Raw genomic sequence first — 23083 nt, 5'->3', positions numbered from 1 at the left:
GAATCTTGCGTCACGTCGTTGTGCGTTAACTTATAACTTTCAACGTAACATTCTCGCGAAGTTATACTATAGAAGCTTGTTGACGCTAAAGACAAATTGGCACTGCGTTTAATTATGTATTTGTGACGAAAGAAACAATGAAAAAATTATCGCAAACTATCTTTTTTCGTAATATTAGTAATCTTTTATAATTTAAGTATACTATTCCTAATGTTTTATTTTAATCAAACAAGTATTACAAAGAAGGAAAAAGAGGAGGCAAGTAAATTTTTGAATGTTTCATACTTTCATATAATTATTCTTCAGTTCTCAGGCGCGAGAGAGAAATGAACGTTCAATTATTTTATTTAATTTTAATAAAACGCTTTATATTTAATATTTCTATTTAGAAGTAAGCCACATTTAAAATAGTTTACATTTATTTTTCTGTAACACCATTTTGCTATTCGATCATCACAATATTAAACATTAAAAAGATGCAATTTTGATAAAAAGTATATATATGAAATCAGTTGTTTAATTTTATTACATTTTCATTAATTTAATGCGGAGTTTGTGATACAGGCAACTTGCATCCTGATATATGCCTACTATGAGCAAGTTTGCTACAATGCAGCATGTTCGTATTTCACTTGTTACAAAAAACTTATAAACAGAATCGTTTTATGAAAATATAAAGAAAAATTCTCTCTATCGCAATAATACAGTTTAATCATAATAATTAATTGTTTAAAATGTCAAATGCCAAAATTGTGAAAGTTGCGCCAACGAGCCTCAGTCTGCCTATCTATGTATGCTTTATTGTTAAACAATTAGAAATTAATAACAAGATCATATCATTTATTATTCATGGGTATTGTCATATTAATTATTCTTTTTATTACTTATTTTAGACGTCTGTATGTTATGTAAAATTGATACCTTTGTAATGTCAATGTCTTTCCAACAAAACAGAGTTTTTATACTAAGAAAAAAAAAATATATATATATATATAATTTCGAATCCAATCTGGTTCTAGATATTCTATGACGGTGAAACGTTTCACTTTCAGGAACTGCCCGCACGGTGACGTCACGGTGTGTAGGTACGCGATATATTTTCGTAAGTCCTGCGGGCTCGTTTCGCAAGGCCATTATTTTTCGCTCGATGATACGACAGTCCGGCGGCGGCCGTGACTACGAAGTTAAAGTATGAAGCTGATCTCACTGTGTGTCGCGTGGGTGAACGGTATCCGAGACCCACACGCACCGCACAGCACACCTGCGTGTGACCGCAGCGCAATAATTCTACTGTGCAATTACTACTTGCATGAGAGCACCACCGTTCCTCCGAGACAAACGCACGGCGGATCCGCAAACCCGCAGAGAATCCGGAAAATAACAAGCAGAATCGATGAGGATAATTGGTGTACGTTGGCATGATGCACGTTACATGGGAATTTTCTTCAATTATAAAGAAATCTAACTGTGTAACAGTATTAAAAATAATAAATACCTTCCTTTATACGCGTTATATTCTTAATTTTCTAGAGAAATAAAATTGAGGAAAAGCTAAGTTTTTCCGTTTTTTTTTTCTGAAATATACGGAAAAATACGACTGTGACAAAGATAACGGACTGTACTGAATTACTTACTCAGAACGCTTAAGTATGAAAAGAGATTTTAAAAGCATTGACGCATGAAAGGTACGTTATCTTAAAAGAAAAACTCGGGAAAATATGGTGAGAAAAAAAATCGTTTTTTCCCCAAATTTCTGACAGTTTTTCCGAGAATAATACTAAAAATATCGATGTGTCCTTTTTATCACGATTTCTATAAGATAAAAATGATAGCTATAATAAAATTTATTATATTCAAGTTTTAATACGTTTCCTTGTATTTTTTTTAGATGTTTCACGCTACAACTATTAGCTGTACAATGTTGCAGCTTTATGCCGTACTTGTTAAGTGCATGCAAGATGGATCGCTGGAGAGAACGCAGATCGGCCTTCGCGGCACTTAACCGTAAGCTCTCCGACGAAGAGTGCAGGGACGTCGTTACTGGTCCGAGACCGAGAATAGTCTTTTATCGTGGCTTCGGTAGAAGGTGGGGTATCGTAAATCAGCGTTTAGTGCGTTTAAAAACGCGATAGGTGGCCGGATTTAAGAATAGCACAGGTCGAGAGAGTACGAGAGGCGCACATGCGCGTCGAACGAGATGCTCTTTCGCCTTAAATCGCGCGGGACCGCAGAGAACCGTCCGTCCCGGGATGCATTTTCTGCATCCCGCTCGTTACGAGAATCTGAGTACATGCATACCTAATCCTATGCTCGAGAGTTGCGTACGCAACACTGATAAAGGCAGAAACGAAGCAGGATGGATGTAGATCCATAATGTCTAAAGCGTGACCTGTTTTACAAAAGTCAAATGTACGCGACATTTGCCGAAATCAAAAATAGCAATAAACGACAAAATACTAATTCAAACTTTTGAATTTTGTTATTAAAATATAAACGAACTTGGTGAAATTTCTGTATAATGTCACAAGTCTGTTTAAAAATACTTTAATATTTTGCCATAAAAATTGTGCTGTAAAAATATTTAGATTCGAAAAAGTGCTTTTTTGATAGGATGCAATATGCACAAATGTCAAAATGACATATTACAGAAAAAAAACAACTTTCAAATCTCTCTCTTTCTCTCTCTTTCTCATTTTAGAAATATGAACTGCGACGCGAAAGTAAAAACATGTGTTGCGAATCGTGTTAAAACTTTGAGTCAATCGACCATCGATCCATCGGTCCGTATCGAGTCCCCGTTAGATTGATATCATTTCCGCCTTGTGCAGAGAAAGATCGGTGCAGAAAGAACCGTTTAATTAGTTTCTAAGAGACTCGATATCACAGAATGCGATCTTGCTATAATTACGTTTAAAGATCTGAAATAGTTATACCAGTCCAGCTAATCAAGGATGTGAGTCAAAAAAATTAGACTGCAGAGATAATTGCATTACTGGAAATTAAATAATATCAACCTTAACTACAGTGACGGGATACAAACACATCCTACCGCACCCAATTACGAAAATATTTCTCGCAGAATTGTAGATTAAGATTGCTGTTATCGAGAAAAAAAATTTCCTTTGATAAATTAAAGTCGAAAATTAAAGAAAATTTTTTTACTTTTGCTATATAAAGTCTTATAAACTTTATTTTCTGTTATATTTGTAATAAATGATTATCTAAAAGATAATCATTTATTACAAATATAACACAAAATAAAGTTTCTTTTCACTCAAATGTTTAATTATTACATCCGACAAAACATATATCAATTTTTTTTAATTTTATTTCAATTAAAACATTTATTAAAATTTGAAGTAAAAAAACAATCCCACGAGTGTAGTATTTAATCAGAGTAGTTAATTAGTTAGAGTTGAGAGTTAAATTATTATTATGAAAAAGACAGTCGCAACATCGGCAGACGTTGATTGATTTTAAAGTATCAACTAAATATTCCTCTCAACGCAGCTATGTATGTATTTAAAATTGGCACGAGAAAGAGAGATTTTCGAAACATTTAAAAATGTCATTAAAAAAAGTAAATGGTTTGAAATTTTTTTCTCTAAAAAAATACATTTTTAGTATTCAATGAAAAATAATTATGATAAATTAGAGAGGACATACAAGTATCGGAATTATACAACCATTCAATGGCCTTTACGTCAAATAAACATTTATATTTGTACAAAAGAAAGAAGAATTTTAAGAACAGATTTCATCTGTAAACAAAAAGTTTCATAGCCTGTGCAATGAAAAGTTATATACTTGTCAGACATATTGCCAAGTTTAAAATAAAAAAAAAATTAATAAATTGATTTGGAGCGGAAACGATATTTTGAACAGGATTAGCGAAAACAGCCGTTAAATCACTCAATCCGCTTCAACATGTGAACGTATAAAAGCTCGTAAAAAGCATATTAAATCCGTTCTTCTTCCCGGAGCAGGCATGCGAGCAAATGGATCTTAACGGTACGCGGTTGAGTTAACGTAGATAATAGCGGATTCAAAGATTGCTTGCGAGGCTTGTTACAGCGACATGTGAGCATACTCGCGAAAGAATTCAAGGGGAGATAAAAGAGAGTAAGAGGGTCAGTCTTTCCGGATAATTTCGTCGAATTGACATCTTATCTTTTTCTTTCAAATTTTTACTGTCACGTTGGCTTTCCTCAATTGTATAGAATGCGAAGTAAACAAACTAGGAAGTAATTTCTCGCAAATAAACGACATTTTTCTTTGATTAATTGCGTAAATTTTGAAAAGAAAATCATTTTGATAATTTTGATATGAGCATAAGCTTTTATTGTGTATTTAAATATAATCATGTAACCGCAGGAATCAACATCGATCTAAATACGTAACATCACGTCAATAAATTCTAAAGACGCACGTAATAAATGTCTTATTAGTCAATGAATAGCACATGCATCAATACATAATCAGATATTGAGTTAATATATAGTCCATTATGAACGTACAACACGATTTATTACTTACACACTTTAGAATTCAAACTGTATTCTTTAATTACTAGGTTTTTCATCTTTATTTGTTTTTTAAATTCTTATAGCTTTCCGTGATACATACATTGAGAAAAAAATTATTAACTTGACTAAATTTTTCAACTTAATTAAATTTTTTCAAGCATTATATTTATGTATTTAAGTTAAATATACAAGAGCTTAAATTAAAGTTTAAGTATTTTATGTATTTAAATTCAATACATAAATTGAATACTTGAATTAAAGAAATTTAAAGATGTATGGATCATATCTCAAAACTCATTATCAAAAATATAAAATTTTCATAGAACATTTTAGTATTACGTTTGAGTATCTGTGTAAAATTTGACGTCAATTCACTTGTAGGTTTCAAAGTTATTTAATTTTTTGTTTACTCTTGATTCGCGATTGTAAAATCGCGTTTTAATAATTTGAAATTTGCTGGAGAAGTAGCATTATCAATTAAATCAAAGTTTTTACATGTATTAGTAAACTCTAATAAACATTCATGCAAAAATTCATTTAGATCCATTTACGTTTAAAATATATTTAGTTAAAACTAAAGCAAAATGTAGTAATTTTTGTAAAAATCTTTATAAATCAAATTTTTCATTGTTTTCTTCTTTGCAGCTAGTTTCAGGGCCAAAATTCGAATATTCGCTATCAAAATTTTTTGTTGATTAAGAAAAAAACTTAAAGAAGAGCCTTCAGTTTTTAAATTTCGATAATCTTTAGCTCGTATTGTATAGCCAAAATATTCTTAATGAAGTTGAAAAATTTAATCAATTTAATAACTTTTTTTCTCAGTATATGTGTGTGTGTGTGTGTGTGTGTGTGTGTGTGTGTGTGTGTGTGTGCGCGCGCGTGCTGTAATTCCTAAAAAAACTCTAATATAAAAATGTGCAATGTAAGCTCTGCAATTCTTAAGAGTCTGCGAAATTCAGACAGTTTTCTTTAATTTAATCCAATACGTGTTCAAGTGTAACATTTTAGACGGTGGGTATAGTGCGTCGTCACGCCCTCTTCTATATACCCACGCGTACCCAACTTTTCCCGTTGCAAACTAGAAGTTCACCGAATGTAAAGCGACGATCACGTCGTCAGCTGATCTCACCTGTTGCATTTTACGCGCAACACAATCCGCACACGCGGCAACACTCTCGAAAGCTGATCTTTGTTTTCTTCATTCAGAAGTTACAGTTCTTCGCGTTGTCACTCATTAATTCTTAAACGTAAGCAGTGACTGTTTCTTACACTCCAATCGTAGTGAGAATCACTTGTTTAAGAATCACACATAATCTTCCTCCTTTTCGATGTTACAATTAAACCTTCATATACGTCTCATCACTTAAAAAAAAAAAAAAAACCTTGAACGTTGATAAGATCGCGACTCTGCTCTTTGTTGCTCTCAACGAAATCCCGTGTCTTCGTTATTCAATCCGAAACCGAATTCTAATTTCGATTGGACAGAAACAAAGTTATCATCCACGTTGAGATTCGCGCAGACAGCTGCGGTTTCGAAAACATCCGCCAGCCGATCCGGAATTTGGAGCAAGCGCGATCGGAACGCCGGTAAGCGATGTGTGCGATACGTCCCGATGCGGCGCGGCGCGTCGCGACGGCGGCGGCGCTCGGTGACAGGTGCCGATGGAGCGTGTCGTCGGCTTCGCACGTACGCGGAATCGGGACGCGGTCGTGTGCCGACGCGCCCGCCAACCGGCCCCGCACTGGTCGTCACCGCGTGTAACGCCGCCGGAGCACGTGCGCGGGCCGTCGCTGTCGAGATCGAGCCGAGAGGAGCCGCGTTGCAGGCGAGAGCGCGAGAGTGACTCACGTTCCGCCGTCGTCGTCGCCGTTGGTACGCTTCGCGTGCGGGCGCGTGTGCGAGAAGCATGCGGATTACGGCGCACATGTGCGCGCGGACGCGCGAGACAGCGTGTATATCAAGCGTGTATATTAAGCGGTGTATGTATACCGTGGAAAAACGGTATAATTATTTGAACCTCGAGCTCTTTTAATTCAACGCTTTATCCTGAAGATGTAAGTGGCATATGAACTGTCAGCTTTAATTCAATGTCAAGACTTCCTTGTGTTATAGTTTCACATTTTCAAGTGTGCTCGACAGAGAGAAGAGCAAAGTATAATTAGCATGAATTTTATCAAAGAGAATTTTTCACATATTGTAATTCGTTTCTTAAATTAACGATTGCTTCCAGCAGCAGCATTTCTTCATTGTTTTGCAAATGTGATATCGCGATCTTCACAGCAATAGTTGAAATATCTAAAAATTCTCCTTTTATGCACGCATGCGTAACGTTACGTTGAGAAAAAAAATTGATGACTGATCTAAATTGACAGTTCGCTTGACTAAATATTTCAATTTAATTAAATTTCACTAATTCAAGTATACATGTATTTGGGTTAAATTAAATTTCTTCAGTTCAAGCATTGATATATTTAACTCAAATTACACAAATATTCGAATTGCAGAAATTTAATCAAGTTGAAAAATTAAGTCAAGTCAATATTTTTTTTTGTTTAAAAAAAGGGGAAATTTTTATACACATTACAACTCGTTCTCTAGATTAATGATCGCTTGTTCCAATAACAGAATAAAACAGTATATTTCAAAAATTTTTCTAATGTAATAGAAGCGTACAGTCTTTACAGTAACGAATAATTACAATTATACATGCATACATAAATGATTAAACTGTACGGATTGCTGTACTATTTGATTTCACTGTTGCAGTGCTCACAGAAGAAAAAGTGTGTACCTACGCATGTTGAGGTGGCCAAGCAAGACGAAATGCGTGGCACACGCGTGCATACGCCATGCAGTAAACAATCCTACATCTGGTACGCAGCCATACGCGCCGCCGCGATTCATAAATGAAGAAAGTACTCAAAAGTACACCGATTTCCCATTTCCGGAGGCATCGCGGCTACCATTTTATTAATAGCGGAAGCCAATTCCGAGATCACCGTTCGATGAGTAACGCAGCGGGATCACGAATAAATTTAGATGCGCGTTGTAAATAAGCGTGTATCACTTTGAGGAATGATTATTTACGAGTTTTCAAAAAGTACACATCACGCGTTGCCCCGCGGTACACTGTCAGTCGCCTGTCGCGCCCGACAATCGCAGCACGCGAAGAGTTCGAAATAAACCGAGCCAAGAATTTTGTCGGCTTGGAGTTCCTTTGACGCGATGCGAAAAGAAAAAATAGAGATAGGTGAGCGAGAGAGTCGTTTAAAAATCGCTACGCGTCCGATTCATTCTGAAAGAAACGTCCAAGATCGATTCACTTCGTCATCGAAGTAACAAAATAGAACTGTGACGTGAAAATTCCGTTTGCGAGCCAGGTTTAAACTTCTGTAATATACGCATTTATTGCTATAAGAATCGTGATTCTGAATTTTATATTAGAAAAATATTAGAAGTACGCAGTGTTATTTGAAAAAGCTCCATCATTTCTATGCATTATTATAAAATATACTAATAACATTAGATTTCTTAACCCTTTCGTATCTCCAGGACACATATGTCCCACCTACGAAAAAAATCACAACTTTTAAACAAATAATCTTATCGACTTTTACGTTGACTCGTTTTAAGAAGAAGGTTCAAGCTACATATAATAAAATCGCACACTTTAAAATGTAATATTTTCAATAAATTGTAATTTTCTAAACTTTGTGTGTGCAAAAAATCCAACTTTTAGGTAATGAAGCATAACCGTATATTATGTCGAGAAAACTTATAAGAATTGATGCTAATTATATACTTAAAGTCTCATTTAAATGTGATTACAACTTTATTATGATAAATATTATAATAGTGTGTATGTGTAATCAAAGTGTGAACAACTCACAATTTATGTCACGTTCGAAGAACTTTTACTGTTCTAAATACATTTTAATATAAATTTGTAATATATTTTAATATATTATTTTAATATATATTTTAAAACATAAAATCCAAGCTCATATTTTAAATAAACGGATATTTCAGTTTTTCATTTTAAATCCGCTATTTTGCATTTAAATTTTGTATCAGCACCCTCAAAACCTAAGAATGCTTTTGGGAAAGCCGGAGATATAAAAGGGTTAAAAGTGTATTAATGCAAACAGAAACGATAAAATAGAATTTTAATAATCTTACTATAACGCATAAAATGCGTATTAAGTTATGATGTCCCAACAGACTCGTTAGCTGTTACTGCATTTGCTCTCAAGCGGGTTTCATACGTTGTAAATCTATAAATATCAGCGTGGGGTTGTACCCAAGGAGGCGCCGACCATCGATAGTCAAAATTCACAGTGCCAGGGCAGAACCCCCGTGTTAGATCTGATGGCTGGCTGCGAGGCAGCTTCACTTCAAATCAGTATATAGCCACCGTAAATCAGACAGATTTTACGTTCCAGACGAACAACACGGATTGCCAGAGGACACTCGCAATTTTATGCATGCAGTTTTACGTCCCGTATTATGGATGACAGTTGAAGAGACATGCGAAGAGTTTCTGTCGACGTGTAACTTTATTGTGTGTGTTATTGGCGTCTCTATTGGAGCAGAACCCGTTGCTTGTTGTAGGACGAATGACGATAATTCAAACTTATTTACTTATACCTAACAGTTATAGAGCGTAATAAAGGAACATCTGCGTAGAAAGATAAGAAAAGCTCATTCGACTCTTTACTTTATTTTTTTTCATAATGTACATTGAAACGCGTATTTTACAAGTCCGAAGACTTGGAATAAAAAATGAGAAAAAGGGGAATTGATAATAGAAATGAAAATTAATTAGAGTATGTTATCAACAAATAGCGAATAATTATTATTAATTTTTATATTCATATAATGCAGATACTTATAATTTCGATATTACTAATTTTATACTAATTTCGTTATTTATTTTATTCTTATTTTTTTTTTTATATAATAAAGCAAATATTTTGTGTGAAGTTGGTATTAAAAGATACCTGAGCACAAATACGTAACAGCAATGATACTTCATTATATACTAAAACATTCATTTGTTTAGCAATATTCATTAACTGCATGCACATATACGTAGGTGCATCTATCCTACGCTTAATGCAATCTTCGAGTTGCGCTAGTTTGCAGTGCGCTGCGACTACCGAAGAAGATAATCACGAATGGCTTGCACGAGCTTGGAATTGTGCAACGGTTGCTTATTCTAAGTCAACGAGATCGGTAGTTATTAATCATTCGAGGTCGGGACACAAGCGAAAGAGACGTCTCCGAAAGAGCACCGTACCGCCCATAAATGTCAACGATTTATTTTTACAGCGCGCGTCCCGCTGTATTACGATCTCGAGCGTAATCGTGCTCGCACTCTTCGCTCTCTTATGTACGGGCCTGTTGTTTCTCTTCCTGCCTAACGAGACTAATTTCCAACGAGCGCGAAACGTCACATCGAGGATACAGCGGCACCGATTCATCATCAATTTTACGTTCTCTGTCGGACACGTTCGTCCTTTTTCCACTTCGAGTGACGTTAACAAGTGTTTCCCGCGATAAACAGCCGTGCCTGTAATTTCTCTGAATCTCGCTATATGTCATCTGTACTAAAAAAAAAAGTTCTTTATGACTTGAATTTATATTTCTCAATTTGTACGTCTTCAACGTAAACACTTTATTATTAACTGAACTTTGTTTTTTATACTCTCCGTGAAGCATTAACTTTCGTTAAATTTCCAGTAATAATTTTTCATAATATCTATAAGATTTTATAAACATATAGTACAGTTTAACAATTCTCTATATATTTATATATAATACATATTTTATATTTTTCTTCCAAATCCTTCACTGAAGTCTTAATTAATTCCCGGAAAAAAAATTTTCATATATAATTATATTTCAAATATGTAATGAGATTCATAAAATTCTCTCTTTCTCCATTATAAAATAAAAATAAATTTTCAAGTTAAAATTATGAGAGTAACAGATCGTTGTTTTTTTTTGTTTTTTTTTTGTTTTTTTTTTTTTAAGAATTCGCGACATATTCTTTTCAATCGCAATTGGCGCAAGATTTCCGTGGTCCTCCGACTCATCCTTAGGCAAGATATAACTGTGAATCCATCTCCATGCCATAAATGCATTACACGGCACAACAGACCCGCCTTTCTCTTTGCAGCAGAGAGATGCTCGAAGGCGGCCCCGCCTCCGCTCCCCAAAGCCTCAGGCAATTAATTCGCTATTACCGCATTGCTGGGCCGTAAGTCACGGAGGGTAATTACCGAGCGGTAATTTCACCGCTGCTGGGTTACGCTGCCGGGATAATGGACACGTCCTGCGGTCATTGGAACCTAACAGTTTCAGCATGATTCGGCAATCCAATTACGAGATCGGATTCTCGCCGATTTGATTTTGTTTGGTTCTATTTCTCTGCTCACCGCGGATAATAACATTATTTGTACGATAATCGCTTAATCGTAGAGACTCTATTCCGCAATTGTAATGGAAACAGTTCGGACGATTTTAGATCTAGACGTTGCGAACAGATCAAAAGACGAGGCCTATGTTTACATTTACGACATAATTATTGGCTATTATTGAATTATCCGACATTGTAGTGAGTTATACGTTCAATTCTTGCTTTCGTCACGCGATGTTTATTTTATTTCACGAAAAAGACTCACCTCCAAGTGTGCGGTGAGAATCCAGAACACGTTTCTCCACACTGCAAACAGGGTTGCCCTTCTTCCACGTCCGTGATGAGGACACCCTAGAAAGAAAGTAAATTTTTATAAATTATTGTTAACAAATTAAATAAATATAATGAATTAATAATGTAATAAATTAATAAACAATAAATTAATAAATCAATGCATCTTAATCTATTAACGCAAATCATCCTAATTCTTAATTCTATCAATCCTTTTTGTTTCAATTAAAGTAGATTTATAGCACTAATAAAAATTAAACTTATGTTTCGCGTTCATCAATATAGTCTACTAAAAAATTGTTAACTTTCATTAATCTACAGAAGATAGATTAAGATTTACATGATAAAAATGTTTACTTGATAAAATAAACATTCTCAAAAATTAATTTGATAAGTAATTTCTTTCATAGACTTAATTTTTTGTAAATTTAATAATTAACAATTGATTTTAAAAAATTTATAAATCAGTGACAAATATCAAAATCTATCTGTAACATTGATTAAAATTCATATTTGTAATGGTTGAGTATCCGAGTGCCGAACGAGTACAGAACATTTCAATGTAAATGTCGTCCAAATTCCAATAAACGTCCTCGATCGACGTGACCGATGAAATCGCGTTAATTGCAGAACGGTGAAAGGTCTGGATCATTGTAAATGTCAACCGCTGTGCACGCGAGCGCTGTTTTATAATGCGACTTGACAACTCGATAATCGAGTAAAGAAACTAATAAATGTAACAAAAATACCAATATATTCCCAACACCAATATGTTTCTTCACGGTTACTATTTCACTCATCGTGTGCTAGAGTATCGTATGCTACAAAATAACTTTTCTTTTTCAAAGTCAATTTCTCGGCATTGCAATCGAGAAGAACAGTTTTTGCAGCATTAAATAAATAAATATTATTGCAAAATACAATGATGTAAACATACAATAAATAACATAACGAAAAAAAAGATATATTAAGAGAAAGAAAGATATTCTAGAACTATCGAGTTTTGAACGCTACAATACGTTTTTTTTTTTACTGTCTTTTCGAAGTATCAATAACCAAGATAAATCTACGTTAACATCTAATTGTAAAGAAAAATATTGGTGTTAGGAATATATTGAGTGTCAAAAGCGAGATGTTAGCACCTTAATATTTTGACTTGCGAATCTTTCCTCGTGGCAAAGAAGAAGTTGGGGAAAGTATATTGTCGTTTCGTATACGTGCGGCACGACGCTCGCTGACACGTGCGAATGGGGACAAGGTCCATCGAAATGATGAGCCACGTGCAATTGGGAAAAGTTTTTAATTGCGCGAGCCTTGTTATGTCACTATACAAGACGGTGTTTATCTCGTTCGTAAGCGGACGATGAACCGCTAATGAGCGCTTGCCGCTAATAATACTCGTCGATGCGTCGGCGAAGATGACACGGAACAAACGTTAACTGCGACTGAACGAGCTAACTACGCGTTAAGAACAAATTGTCGGATATTTTATGTTAGGTAATTATTCTTTTCTTCTCATGTTATATTATATATGACCCCCTTTTTTTTAATAATTAACTCGGTAGCAATTTATTCAGCAAAATGAATACGCGCTTTGTCTAAACTGTCTATGCTACGTTGAATTCTCTTGAAATAGTTTTCTTTTTACGTATATTATTATTTCGTTTCTGATAAAGTCCCGATAGGAAGTTCAAATAAGTAATGTGTTATTTTCTGCTTGTCTTTCCTTTTTCATTTTCAATGTTTGTTTACGACTGTTTCTAACTAAAAGAAAAAGAGAATATCGCTAGAAAAATTAAAATATGTCGTGCCAAGAATGTACTAAACTGGATAAACGATATCCGGAAATTTGATGTCGAACGTAAAATGTTGCTCAGACTATAAATTAAAGAAGCTCTAAGCACATTTATTAACAGTTTCCATATTAGATAAATCGACGAGCGGGCAGGATGTAATAGGTGTATTACATTATCATCGAGCCCATTTACCGGCCGCTTCTGGTGCAACTATCACCTCGTATTACCGTCTTCGCTCAGGAAACATTAATAACACGTCGATTTCCTTGCACGCCCTGGAAGCCGAGATTGCTTGGGTCCGAGCAACGTAAATAATGGTTTCACTGCGTGGTAGTCACCGGTTGCCATCGCATTTTTTTTTTTTTTTTAAACGCTCCAAAGTGTTTTTGACAGCACGTTTATACCTCCCACTCATATACGTTGGGAATAACCGGAAATCAAGCTAGTAGGACGTCATGAATTTTTTGAAGAAGGTCACGTTTCGCCGAGAGGGAGGACAAGCGAAACGATATGAAATGCTGAATATTGATTTATACAGACGTGCTATTCGTACGAAAAGGAACTATCGAGAACTGGCCAGAATTCACAAATTATTATGTTGTGAAATATGTTGAATTTTACATTTCTCAATTTTTGTAAAAAGCTAAAAATAAGATTTTAAAATTACCAGATTTTTTTATTTCTTGTATTTTTTAATTGTATAAGTTCAAAAAAAGAATTATATATATATTTTAAAAAATTTTCATGTTAACATATTTATTTTAACATCACTTCCTTGATTTAAATAAACATTAGTTAAATAACTAATGTAAAATGATTTCTTTTTACATTTAAGAAATTTTTTTTAAATCAAGGAAATAATAATAAAATAAATATATTTACATAAGCATCAAAAAAGTTTTTTCCAATATAAAATATTTGAAAGAAACTTACTATGTTAAGTACACTGTTAAAAACATCATAAAATTCAGTTTTTAAATTACACAAATACATTAAATGTATTTAATTATTTATTACTGAAATATATGTGCATGTTTAGTGCATTTTTGACAACATTAAACTTTTTCAATGTACTGCTTGAAATTTACTCCTTTTGCGTTACATTAAATTTTGCTGCATACTTTTTTAACAGCGTAAATCTCCATATACAATTATATTATTTAAAAAAAATATTAATTAAAATTTTTCAATAAAAAATTGTTATCTTTCGAAAGCAACTTCTAACAAAATATATGACGTAGCGAATGTTTAAATGATGTCGATCCGATCATACGTAAGATCACTACGCTAAAGGAACCGCTGAGTATCTGGATACCGTTTAAGCCAGTCGAGTCTACGAGAGATCCCTAAGTCTTGGACCACAGTCACCGGGTTGTCTACAAACGGAGAGGAGAAGAAGAAACCCGGCGCGCTGGATGGAAGAAAGTGCCCGAAGCGCGTTGGATGCGTTCAAGAACCTTCCGGTCGGCGTATATGGTCGGTCCGCCCACGTGGGTCCGCTCGCTGTCGGCCTCATCGCCAAATATCGAGTAGACGCGCGCTGGAAAATGTGCCGGCCGTCGCCGATCTGTCTCTAGCTGCCTATATATAGCAATACCGAATAACGATGCCCGCAGCAGTACCGAGCGTAGCTGTCTAATTAACATATTTTTCGTCCTGACTCACCGCGCGGTGAAGGGCCCGCTCTTTTCCACGCGACGACGTCGAGGCGAATATCGCACGAAAATACAAGCGGACGAGAGAAATGTCCTTAATTATTTTTGATCTGTGGGGTCATTTCGATATTTGATTTTTTATCGCGCCTTTTTATACGTAGCTTACGAAACCGACGTGAATAATTTGTCTTAATAAATGAGCGTATTGTTTATAAGAGAGACTCGCGATTGCCGAAGATTAAACAATTATTTTTAACTTAATTGTAATTAATGTGACTCCACTTTGGGATTTCGAAGGTATCGAAGTTACAACTTTATTGCATCAATGTGGCTCTGATTAATTATCCCTCTAAGCATTAAAGAACCTTTCATCCATCTACAGTTTATGCGCAAAAGTAGCTCTTGAAATGATTAAACGATGCTTTTGATTGCAGCTGCGTTGCTTAAGAAGACAGATTACTTAGAAATTAACATACCGCGAGCGTTGTGAAAAATTGTTCCAATCATTTGCAGCGGGAAATAAACGGCGCTGCCGCTGTAGCGCAGAATTGTAGCGAGAATGCAGTTTGGCGAATCTGGTTTGATTCGACCGCTGCACACTTTCGCTCGGTCGCTATTTTAACGGATCACAGCCGTCGTTGAAACGTCGAAATGTTAGCGATGCATTTGAATTTTTGTATCGATCGGACGATTGCATTAACTTTCAATAGAATGGCTGTAAGCAACACGACAAGTTTGAAAAATAAATTTTTGGAAAACATATTACATATGTGAAATCTAAAATATTTTAAATATAAAAAAATGTAAGAAACATGTATACTATAATTATAAATATTTTTTCCAAAAACTAAACTTTGGATAAATTTGATTAAATTACTTTTCTTATTCCTTGATTAATACAGAAGAAAATTATCGAATGTGTACTGGTCTCTTAAAGAGTATCTCAATCAATATTTTACATTTTTCCTGCATATAATCAGCATATAATTTAGTGGTAAAAACAAAAAATAAGTAATACAGACAAAAATCTAACAAGTTTTGTTTTGTACATGCTATCAGCATTTTAGAAAATCAGCTACATCTAATGTAAATTTTTCATTAACTCATATAGTTGATAACAATGTAATTATGCTATTATATTTTGAATTATTTTATTTTAAATTATTATATTTTCATAAAAAAAGCTTGTTGTAGAATATTTTATATTTATCATACATACATATTTACAATTATTATAAAAATAAAATTGATATTTTTATAAACTTTATCAAATTTTTTAATTCGCCATCACAAATGTTACTAATGTAAAGATTGGTAACTGATAATAGTAAAACTACTAATTGCTACGAATAAAAATGTTAATGTTCAACATGTAATAATAGATAACGGAAACATCAAACAACAATTACGAACTTTGAAATAAAAAATAACTCAATTGGGACGTATTTGGCAACTTTCCCCTAATATGCTTAATAACGCATTAAATGTGAAAATTATTACATATTGTTTCCGCATTTGGCTAATATAATTAGCGTCTAAATTCGGACTGTGAGTCTTGAAAGATTGATTAGTGGGTAACGGATCATCACTCATACCTACCCCCTTAACGAACCGATCACTCGATTATCCCGCGGACAAAGGCCGCGTTTTTAACGCGACGACCCGTTTAAGGAGAGATGTTATCCGTAACGACGTGTCCTACGCGCGATACTGGCCATTCAGTTCGTGGGCGGTTCGCTGACATTTGCATGACGCGTTAGCCAATAGACAAGATGATTGCGAAAGTTGGCACGTTGAAAACCTGTGCGCACGGCGAACCCGACGACAGATTGATAAGTAATTCCCCCCACTGGAAAAATTTGGTTTGCTTCGCAATGCAAAATCGAATTATATAATCGAATCGATTACCTCAAAATCAACGTGAGCTACTTCAGTCACTCGTGCAAAACTTGGAGTGAAATATACTTCTTTTAACGCTTTTTATAAAATTCTTCATTATTTTCTTTTGTGTACAGCGTAAAAATGAGAAGACGCTTCTTTTTAAATATGCCAGAAAAAAATATACTTTTAACGTAGATAAACTTATAATTTACTGTTTTGTTAACTTTATGTAAACTATACGATTATAGCAGAAAGTCTTTGATTTCTTGATTTTATTAAGTATCCTTGCTTACATCTTTGCTTAATTAATTATTTCATTTTTTGTTAAAACAGCAGAAAATGATATTTGTTCGGTGATAATGATGTGTTACGACGAAATTAATTTTACGAAATTTTTTTCACATGTAAGATCGCAGCGATCATTGCGTCATTGCCATTTAAAGGATTAGCAATGGTAGCGGTCGAGCTACCGGTATTTAGCTTTCACTTAATCGGATTGAACCGCGGTGAAGCGTAATTTGTGCACCCTGTGGACGTAAATAGGCGTGGATGATAAATGAAGATTATAAATTGCTCGTTCTGGACGACTCTGAAATGCTTACGAAGTTTGTTAAGAAACCAGAGTGCCATTCAAATGTCGATAAAGTTGCATTGATCCTGTACTGTTTAATTTATAAGATAATTCTGCTAAACCGACGTAATCGCAAATGAGTAATATAACGTTTATGATTAAAAAATAAAAATGATATTAAAAAGTGCAAGAAAAAATAAAAAAGCAAATTAAATAAAATTTGCAAGAGCAGATGAGCATTAAAACATGAAAAAGAATAAGAATATAAACAATGACAAAAATTAATGTAATATTTATATATACACTAAGATAACAAAATTTTTTAATAAAAAGAACACTTTCTTAAAATTTCTCCATAATAATATTTTGATGCAAACATTAATTTTGTTTAAATAAAAATACTTATTTTTAAGTAAATAGATATATTATCTTAAACAAATAACTTTGTATTTTTATATTTTTTATATTTAAATGATGATTTTACATTTAAGCTAATATTATTACTAAATTTAATTTTTTTTTTTTTTTAATCTGATTATTTTGAATACAAAATCTAACAGTAATCATTTTCTAAAACTGCAAGAAAAAATTGATTAATAATTGATTAAAAATTATTTCTTCATTTTATTTACATAACTTTTTAAAATGAGAAACTTTTAATTTCACTACAAGTAAATAAGTCATTAGGATAATTTTTAAGCTATTTAATAATTTTTTTTGTATTAAGTAAATTTTTTTTTGTTCTAAAATATTTTTTTTTTTTTTCATTGTCTATTGTGTATTTTATTGTATGAAGGGAGGAAAAAATGTTTTAGTATCACGTTGCGAAAGGTGGAAAATAAAATTGATGAGACCGATTATTCAGGAGAACTTTAATAAAATCCTGCTACAGACAATTCGCTGTTGCGTTTATATTTACGCAAGTTACGAAACTTATCATCTCCAAGCCACTTAATTTTAAGGTATCGCGCTCTCTCGACCGTAAAACGGCCATCGCGAAATTCCAAGCAAATTGCAATTTTAGTGCACGAGGCCGTGCAACATTACGCAAGATTTCCATGGTGATTCAGTCGCTCGTACTCGACGTGCGAGAGATAACAATGCCGCTTCTCGCTCGCCAACGATCGCGGAAAATCGCCGATAAACGGGCACACAGAGTGCACGGACCACGATACTACAAACCAAACCAGTCCAACATATATCTCATCGTTTAAGCGGTATTGTACAAACCCGTATATGTTCCAACTTTTCGAATTTGCTCCGCGAGAAGATCGCTACTAAGTGCATCAGTAAATGACCATCGAACTTATGTTTATTTCTGTGATAATATTATATGGAAACGTTATATCAATGTTAAAATGAGGATACGATATAATTCCAATAATTATAGCTATAAATGAAAGCTAAACTCTTCTCTCTCTCTCTCCCTCTCTTACTTTAGTTAATAACGCTTGCACGCTGATTCCGTAATATCCAGGTATTAAATGATAATTCTGCCAATAGTCCGTAATTATGCTTATTAGCTATGTAAAGCTAATAATAATATACATAATGTTAAGTAATTTCCGTAATTTATTTATTAGAGATAACGTTTAATTTTTGGTTTCATTTAAATATGCCAATTTCGTTAAAAAAAAAAAAAAAAAAAAATCAATAACTAGTGCTCTCCAATATTTAACCAAAAATTTGCCAACGACTTATGATCTTATTTTCAATTATAAGCTGAAAAGAAATATCTTTCGTTATTAATTTCAAGTAATGCACCTAACACGCACAAAGCCAGCAAGTAGATTTAAACTTTATTCAACGGCTAAGCCGTAATGTACGTCGACTGTAAATAATAACCCTGTTTAGCGAAAGGATTGAATTATCGAACAATATTTCTTACACGACCATCCACTGGTGCATTGCTATACCAGACGAAGGTAAAGCGAGAGTTACGGCTCTCGCGTTACGACCACACGCGACATTGCAATTTCACCTTCGCACAAATTCAAATTTGAAGCAAACTCGCTTGAGTCCGAATCCCAGGGACGGCGGAAAATTGCCTTGACTGCAGGCCGCCGATCGTTCCTGCGAATAGCGACGGGGATCGAAAGAACGGGAAAGCCGAGCTTTCTCTCCCTCGGGACTTATCCTCGATAAACGTCTCGGAATCAACGCCTCACGTGACGTTCCCAACCAAGACTGCCAACTTTTTCATCTCCTCCAGCGATTTATGAAAAACGCCTCGCGCCTCTGAACCATAAAGGAACGATCGAAAGCAATTGACTCATGAAAGTGCCATACCCCTTCGCGGTAGTTCCAGACCGTTCTCGAGGGCGTCGCGCCGCCACCGCCGGCGTTGCCGCCGCCTCTCCCCGGCAGGATTCCACCGTCCCTTCGTGTCCTCCGCCAACGATCCTCTTCCTCGTCCTCGTCGCTGTCCTCGTCGTCGTCCTCGTACTTCCTGCGTCTCACCGCGCATACCTCCTGTGCAGGACGACGCCGACGGCGCCTCTCCGTCGCGCTGCCGGAATCCTCCGACGATCGTATCCTGATGATCGTGGTACCATTGCGATCGCGGGTCGAGGAGAATCGCGGCGACTCGCTGCCGCCCGAGTCAATCCTCCCACGCGTTTCGAAGCGATTCTCCTCGGGATCGTTCGTCTCAACAGTGCCGCCTCGCGTGTCCTGCAGAACCAAGAATCCTCGCTCGGGCGAGGCGTCGAGACTGAGTCGTCCTTCTGGAGTGTTCCGCAGCTTACTGTGATCTCGCAGATATTTCGCGGAAAATATCCGGTTGTTCTCGTACCAGGACTTGGCACAGAAGTTTTTCGAGTCCTTGGCGTCGCTCTCTGGTTCGCCTTTCTTCAGCGGCGACAACGCTCTCGAGTGTCTGTCCGATTTCTTCTCGAACACTTCGCGATCTCGGCTTCGCAATGACGCGCGTCTCTTCGGAGAAGCGTCGTGCTCCTTGAAGGAATTTGTTCTGATTATCGCTTCGTTGTTCTCCTCCTTAAAAGGACTCGAAACGCGTAACTCGTCGTCTTGCGTCTTAAAGGATACCTTGCCGAACTCGATGTAACGGTCGTTCGCGGTTTTCCTATCGATATTATTCTCGTAGTCGTGATACGACGTTCGTCCGAATTCCTTGTCATCCTTGAAGCTGTTTTTCCTCCTTTCCGAATTATTCTCGCAATCCTTGTAGGAGACCTCTCCAAACTCGACGTTTTTTTCCTTAAACGAGTTCTTCTTACCGGAATCTTCGTTTACATTCTTAAACGAGTTGCTTCTGCTGGATTCGTCGTCGACATTTCTCAGGACAATCCTGCTGACGCCACCTGCATGCTCCATGGATGAGACTTTCCTCTCCGCATTGTCGTTCTGATCCTTCAAAAAAGTTCTCTCGAATTCATTGTCTCGTACCTTGAAGTAACCCTTTCTATTTATATCTGCGTTTACATCTTTGAAAGAATCTTTGCACGATGAGTCCTCTTGATCCTTGCCGAAATATCTGATCGAGGTCTCGTGCTGATTTTTCGAAGCGTGCCTTTTATACACGTCACTATCCCGATCTTTAAACGATGATTTTCTTGCCAGATTAGAATCACCACGATCCTTGCTGATCGCCCTCCTGGATTCAGTTTTAAAGGAATTCTTCTTGGTTACCGGTTCTCGATCGTACTCCTTTAAAGATTCCTTCCTAACCAGATTCGGTTCCCTGGACGAACTTCGTCTGGGAGAGCTTCGTCTGGGCGAACTTCTGTCAAGATCTCTCCTGGGTTCGAGCAGAGCCCGGTCGTACCTCTGTATCCTCACATCGAAGTCCTCCGGCGAGCCGTCATACGTGTAACTCCTCCTCTTTGACGAGTTGTCTCTCGATCGAGGATGATTTTCTTCGTCTTCTATCGATCTCCTCTGGTAATTTTTCTCGGCGTTGTAGGCGTCGCTCATTTTTCGGAAACTGTCGTCTCTTCGAGGTTCGCGAGCCTCGTTTCGCCTCTCCGTGCTTCTCGACTTTCGATCGGTAGAGCGATCACGCCTGCCCGCGTCCTCTTCTCGCTCGGACTTTCCGCGCAGCTTGGACTCGCTCGACCTGCGAGGTTCGTCGCCGTCATCTTTCAGTTTCCTACCTCGATCGTTAGATAGATTATCGAACGGATGATCGATGACCGGCGATCTTAGGTCACTCCTGCCGTCGCTTTTCGTCGTGCCGTGCGCTTCCTTTTCAGGACTCGCCGATCTCCGCTCCCTCCTGGACCGTAGCTTGCTCTCCTCTCGCGACTTCAATCGCTCGATCATCGCCTGGATCCTACGGTCCGGCGACTGACTGCCATCGGTAGCTAAGTTTTCAATCTCCTTGAGCAATAGGTCCCTCTCGTCGACGGGTTGCACCAAATCGTTGTTGCTATCGTTGCTCCTGTTAATCTTGGACGTTCTCCCTCGACTCCTCGACTCCGCTTCCTCCTCCCAGGACTCTTTTATTCTCGATTTATGAGAACCGTTGAGCTCTCTCTCGACAGACTCGCCTCTTTGTCGACCCTCTCTCGGCAAGGATCCTACGTATCCTTCGTCCCGACACTCCGGACGATCGTGCGATTTATCCAGCTTCGTACCAACAGGCTCGTTCCTGAATTTTCCATTTGTCATTTGCGCGTCCTCGAGATCCTGTTTCCTCGATTTTCTCATGTCGTCTTGAGCGATGTCCTTGATGCCCCAGGTACCAAAGTGTTCTCTGCTCTTCTTGTACAACAGGTCGGCATTGTTCTCTTCCGTCTGTGCGTTCTTATTATATTCCCGCCCGTTCCGCTCCACCTTGTTATCGTGCAGCTTTGACATGCCGAAATGATAACGATTGCCGCGTCCGCCGTTCTTGCACGACCGGCCAGAGTGCATTTCCGGCTCGTTTCGATGGAAATGATCCTTGGTGAACGAGGCGGCCCTCGGCGTGTCCTTCACCACCGAAGGGCCGCGTAGGCGAGATGTCATCTTCGCGAGAAACGGAATTTTGAAGACGGTTATATCTCGTCCAAATAATGTGATTGTTTGCGAATGTATGTGTGTATCTATGGGAGTGATTTCCGATATAGATCAGTAGCAATTAATATTAATACTACTGGAAACTCTCAAAAAATTTTCACAAAGTATTCCACTTTTACGGAAACGATTCACAGTTTTCTCTCACCGACGAACCGTTGTCGTTAATTTCTCGCAATATATCCAGGCTTGAGAGAGGAACGTAGGCGCTCTGAGAGACGCACGGCTGAGTGTACGAGCGCTAACCTATTATTATTCGCGTATATCGAACCAGCCCAACGGCTACCGTCGATGCCGATCGATTCCCGATCCTTCGTCATCCACTGTACGTATGTGTTCGTAATCCAACGTCAGTGCGCGAGCACTGAGATTACCTAGGTCCACCAGAATTTCTAAAATCAACATCGGTAGCACCGTTCGTTGAAGACGCAAAATAACATGCCACCTTAAAATTTGTTTCTTTTTTCCACCGAATATTTCACATCCAGATCTTTTCAACAAAGAGGACCGATGCTCTAATACAAAATACGCATTGGTTTAAGCTTCGAAATGATACAAAAATATGTCACTGGTAAATTTATTCCTGATGAATAAAACGATCGAACCGACTAAACCGATTAACCGCACAGATTCTTCACAGCCTTGAACCATTTCTTCATCTCAAACATCAGCTTATACAGTTCTCCACGGTCTTCGCAAAAATCAAACTGGAGTTTCTTCAGACCACTGAAATCGGAGCGTCACCTCGGAATAAACAAACACAACAACGTGGATGATGATCGCGACTGAATGATGACGCGTCTGAATCTCTGTGATCTTCGCGACGAGTACCTCGCCGAATCCTTTGTATTCCTCGCGCAAGGACACACCTTCCGAATCTCACGGTCACCGAGCCGTAAATGTCTCGCGTCCGGGGTCTCTT

General features: G+C 36.8%; 2 protein-coding genes across 5 annotated transcripts in view; one reads left to right on the top strand and one right to left on the bottom strand.

Annotated features, from left to right (window-relative positions):
* Nucleotides 1-23083, bottom strand: part of LOC105196933 (four and a half LIM domains protein 2) — a 153913-nt gene that overhangs the window by 91728 nt on the left and 39102 nt on the right. For 3 of the 4 annotated variants that reach the window (XM_011163096.3, XM_039455960.1, XM_011163097.3), the window contains exon 2: nucleotides 11214-11299. In XM_011163096.3, coding sequence (XP_011161398.1) covers nucleotides 11214-11299 — 86 coding nt within the window. Of the gene's footprint in view, nucleotides 1-11213; nucleotides 11300-19431; nucleotides 22154-23083 lie in introns of those variants that run through there. The other variant, XM_011163090.3, reaches the window with a different exon arrangement.
* LOC120359205 lies at nucleotides 1895-9406 on the top strand. The gene is made up of 2 exons (XM_039455964.1): nucleotides 1895-2086; nucleotides 7294-9406. Exons 1-2 carry the CDS (start codon nucleotides 1932-1934, stop codon nucleotides 7499-7501), a joined length of 363 nt encoding a protein of 120 aa, XP_039311898.1. The 5' UTR covers nucleotides 1895-1931; the 3' UTR covers nucleotides 7502-9406.

The sequence above is a fragment of the Solenopsis invicta genome, chromosome 12 (assembly GCF_016802725.1).
Source record: "Solenopsis invicta isolate M01_SB chromosome 12, UNIL_Sinv_3.0, whole genome shotgun sequence".
NCBI classification, from domain to species: Eukaryota; Metazoa; Arthropoda; class Insecta; order Hymenoptera; family Formicidae; genus Solenopsis; species Solenopsis invicta.
The sequence above is the reverse complement of the archived record's forward strand: the minus strand, read 5'-3'. Positions and strand labels throughout refer to the sequence as shown.

Bases quoted from the DNA above. Each gene is read 5' to 3' on its own strand.
- LOC120359205 (XM_039455964.1), top strand. From the start codon at position 1,932: ATGCCGTACTTGTTAAGTGCATGCAAGATGGATCGCTGGAGAGAACGC. The intron at 2,087-7,293 runs GTGGGGTATCGT...TCACTGTTGCAG, and splicing joins TATCGTGGCTTCGGTAGAAG to TGCTCACAGAAGAAAAAGTG.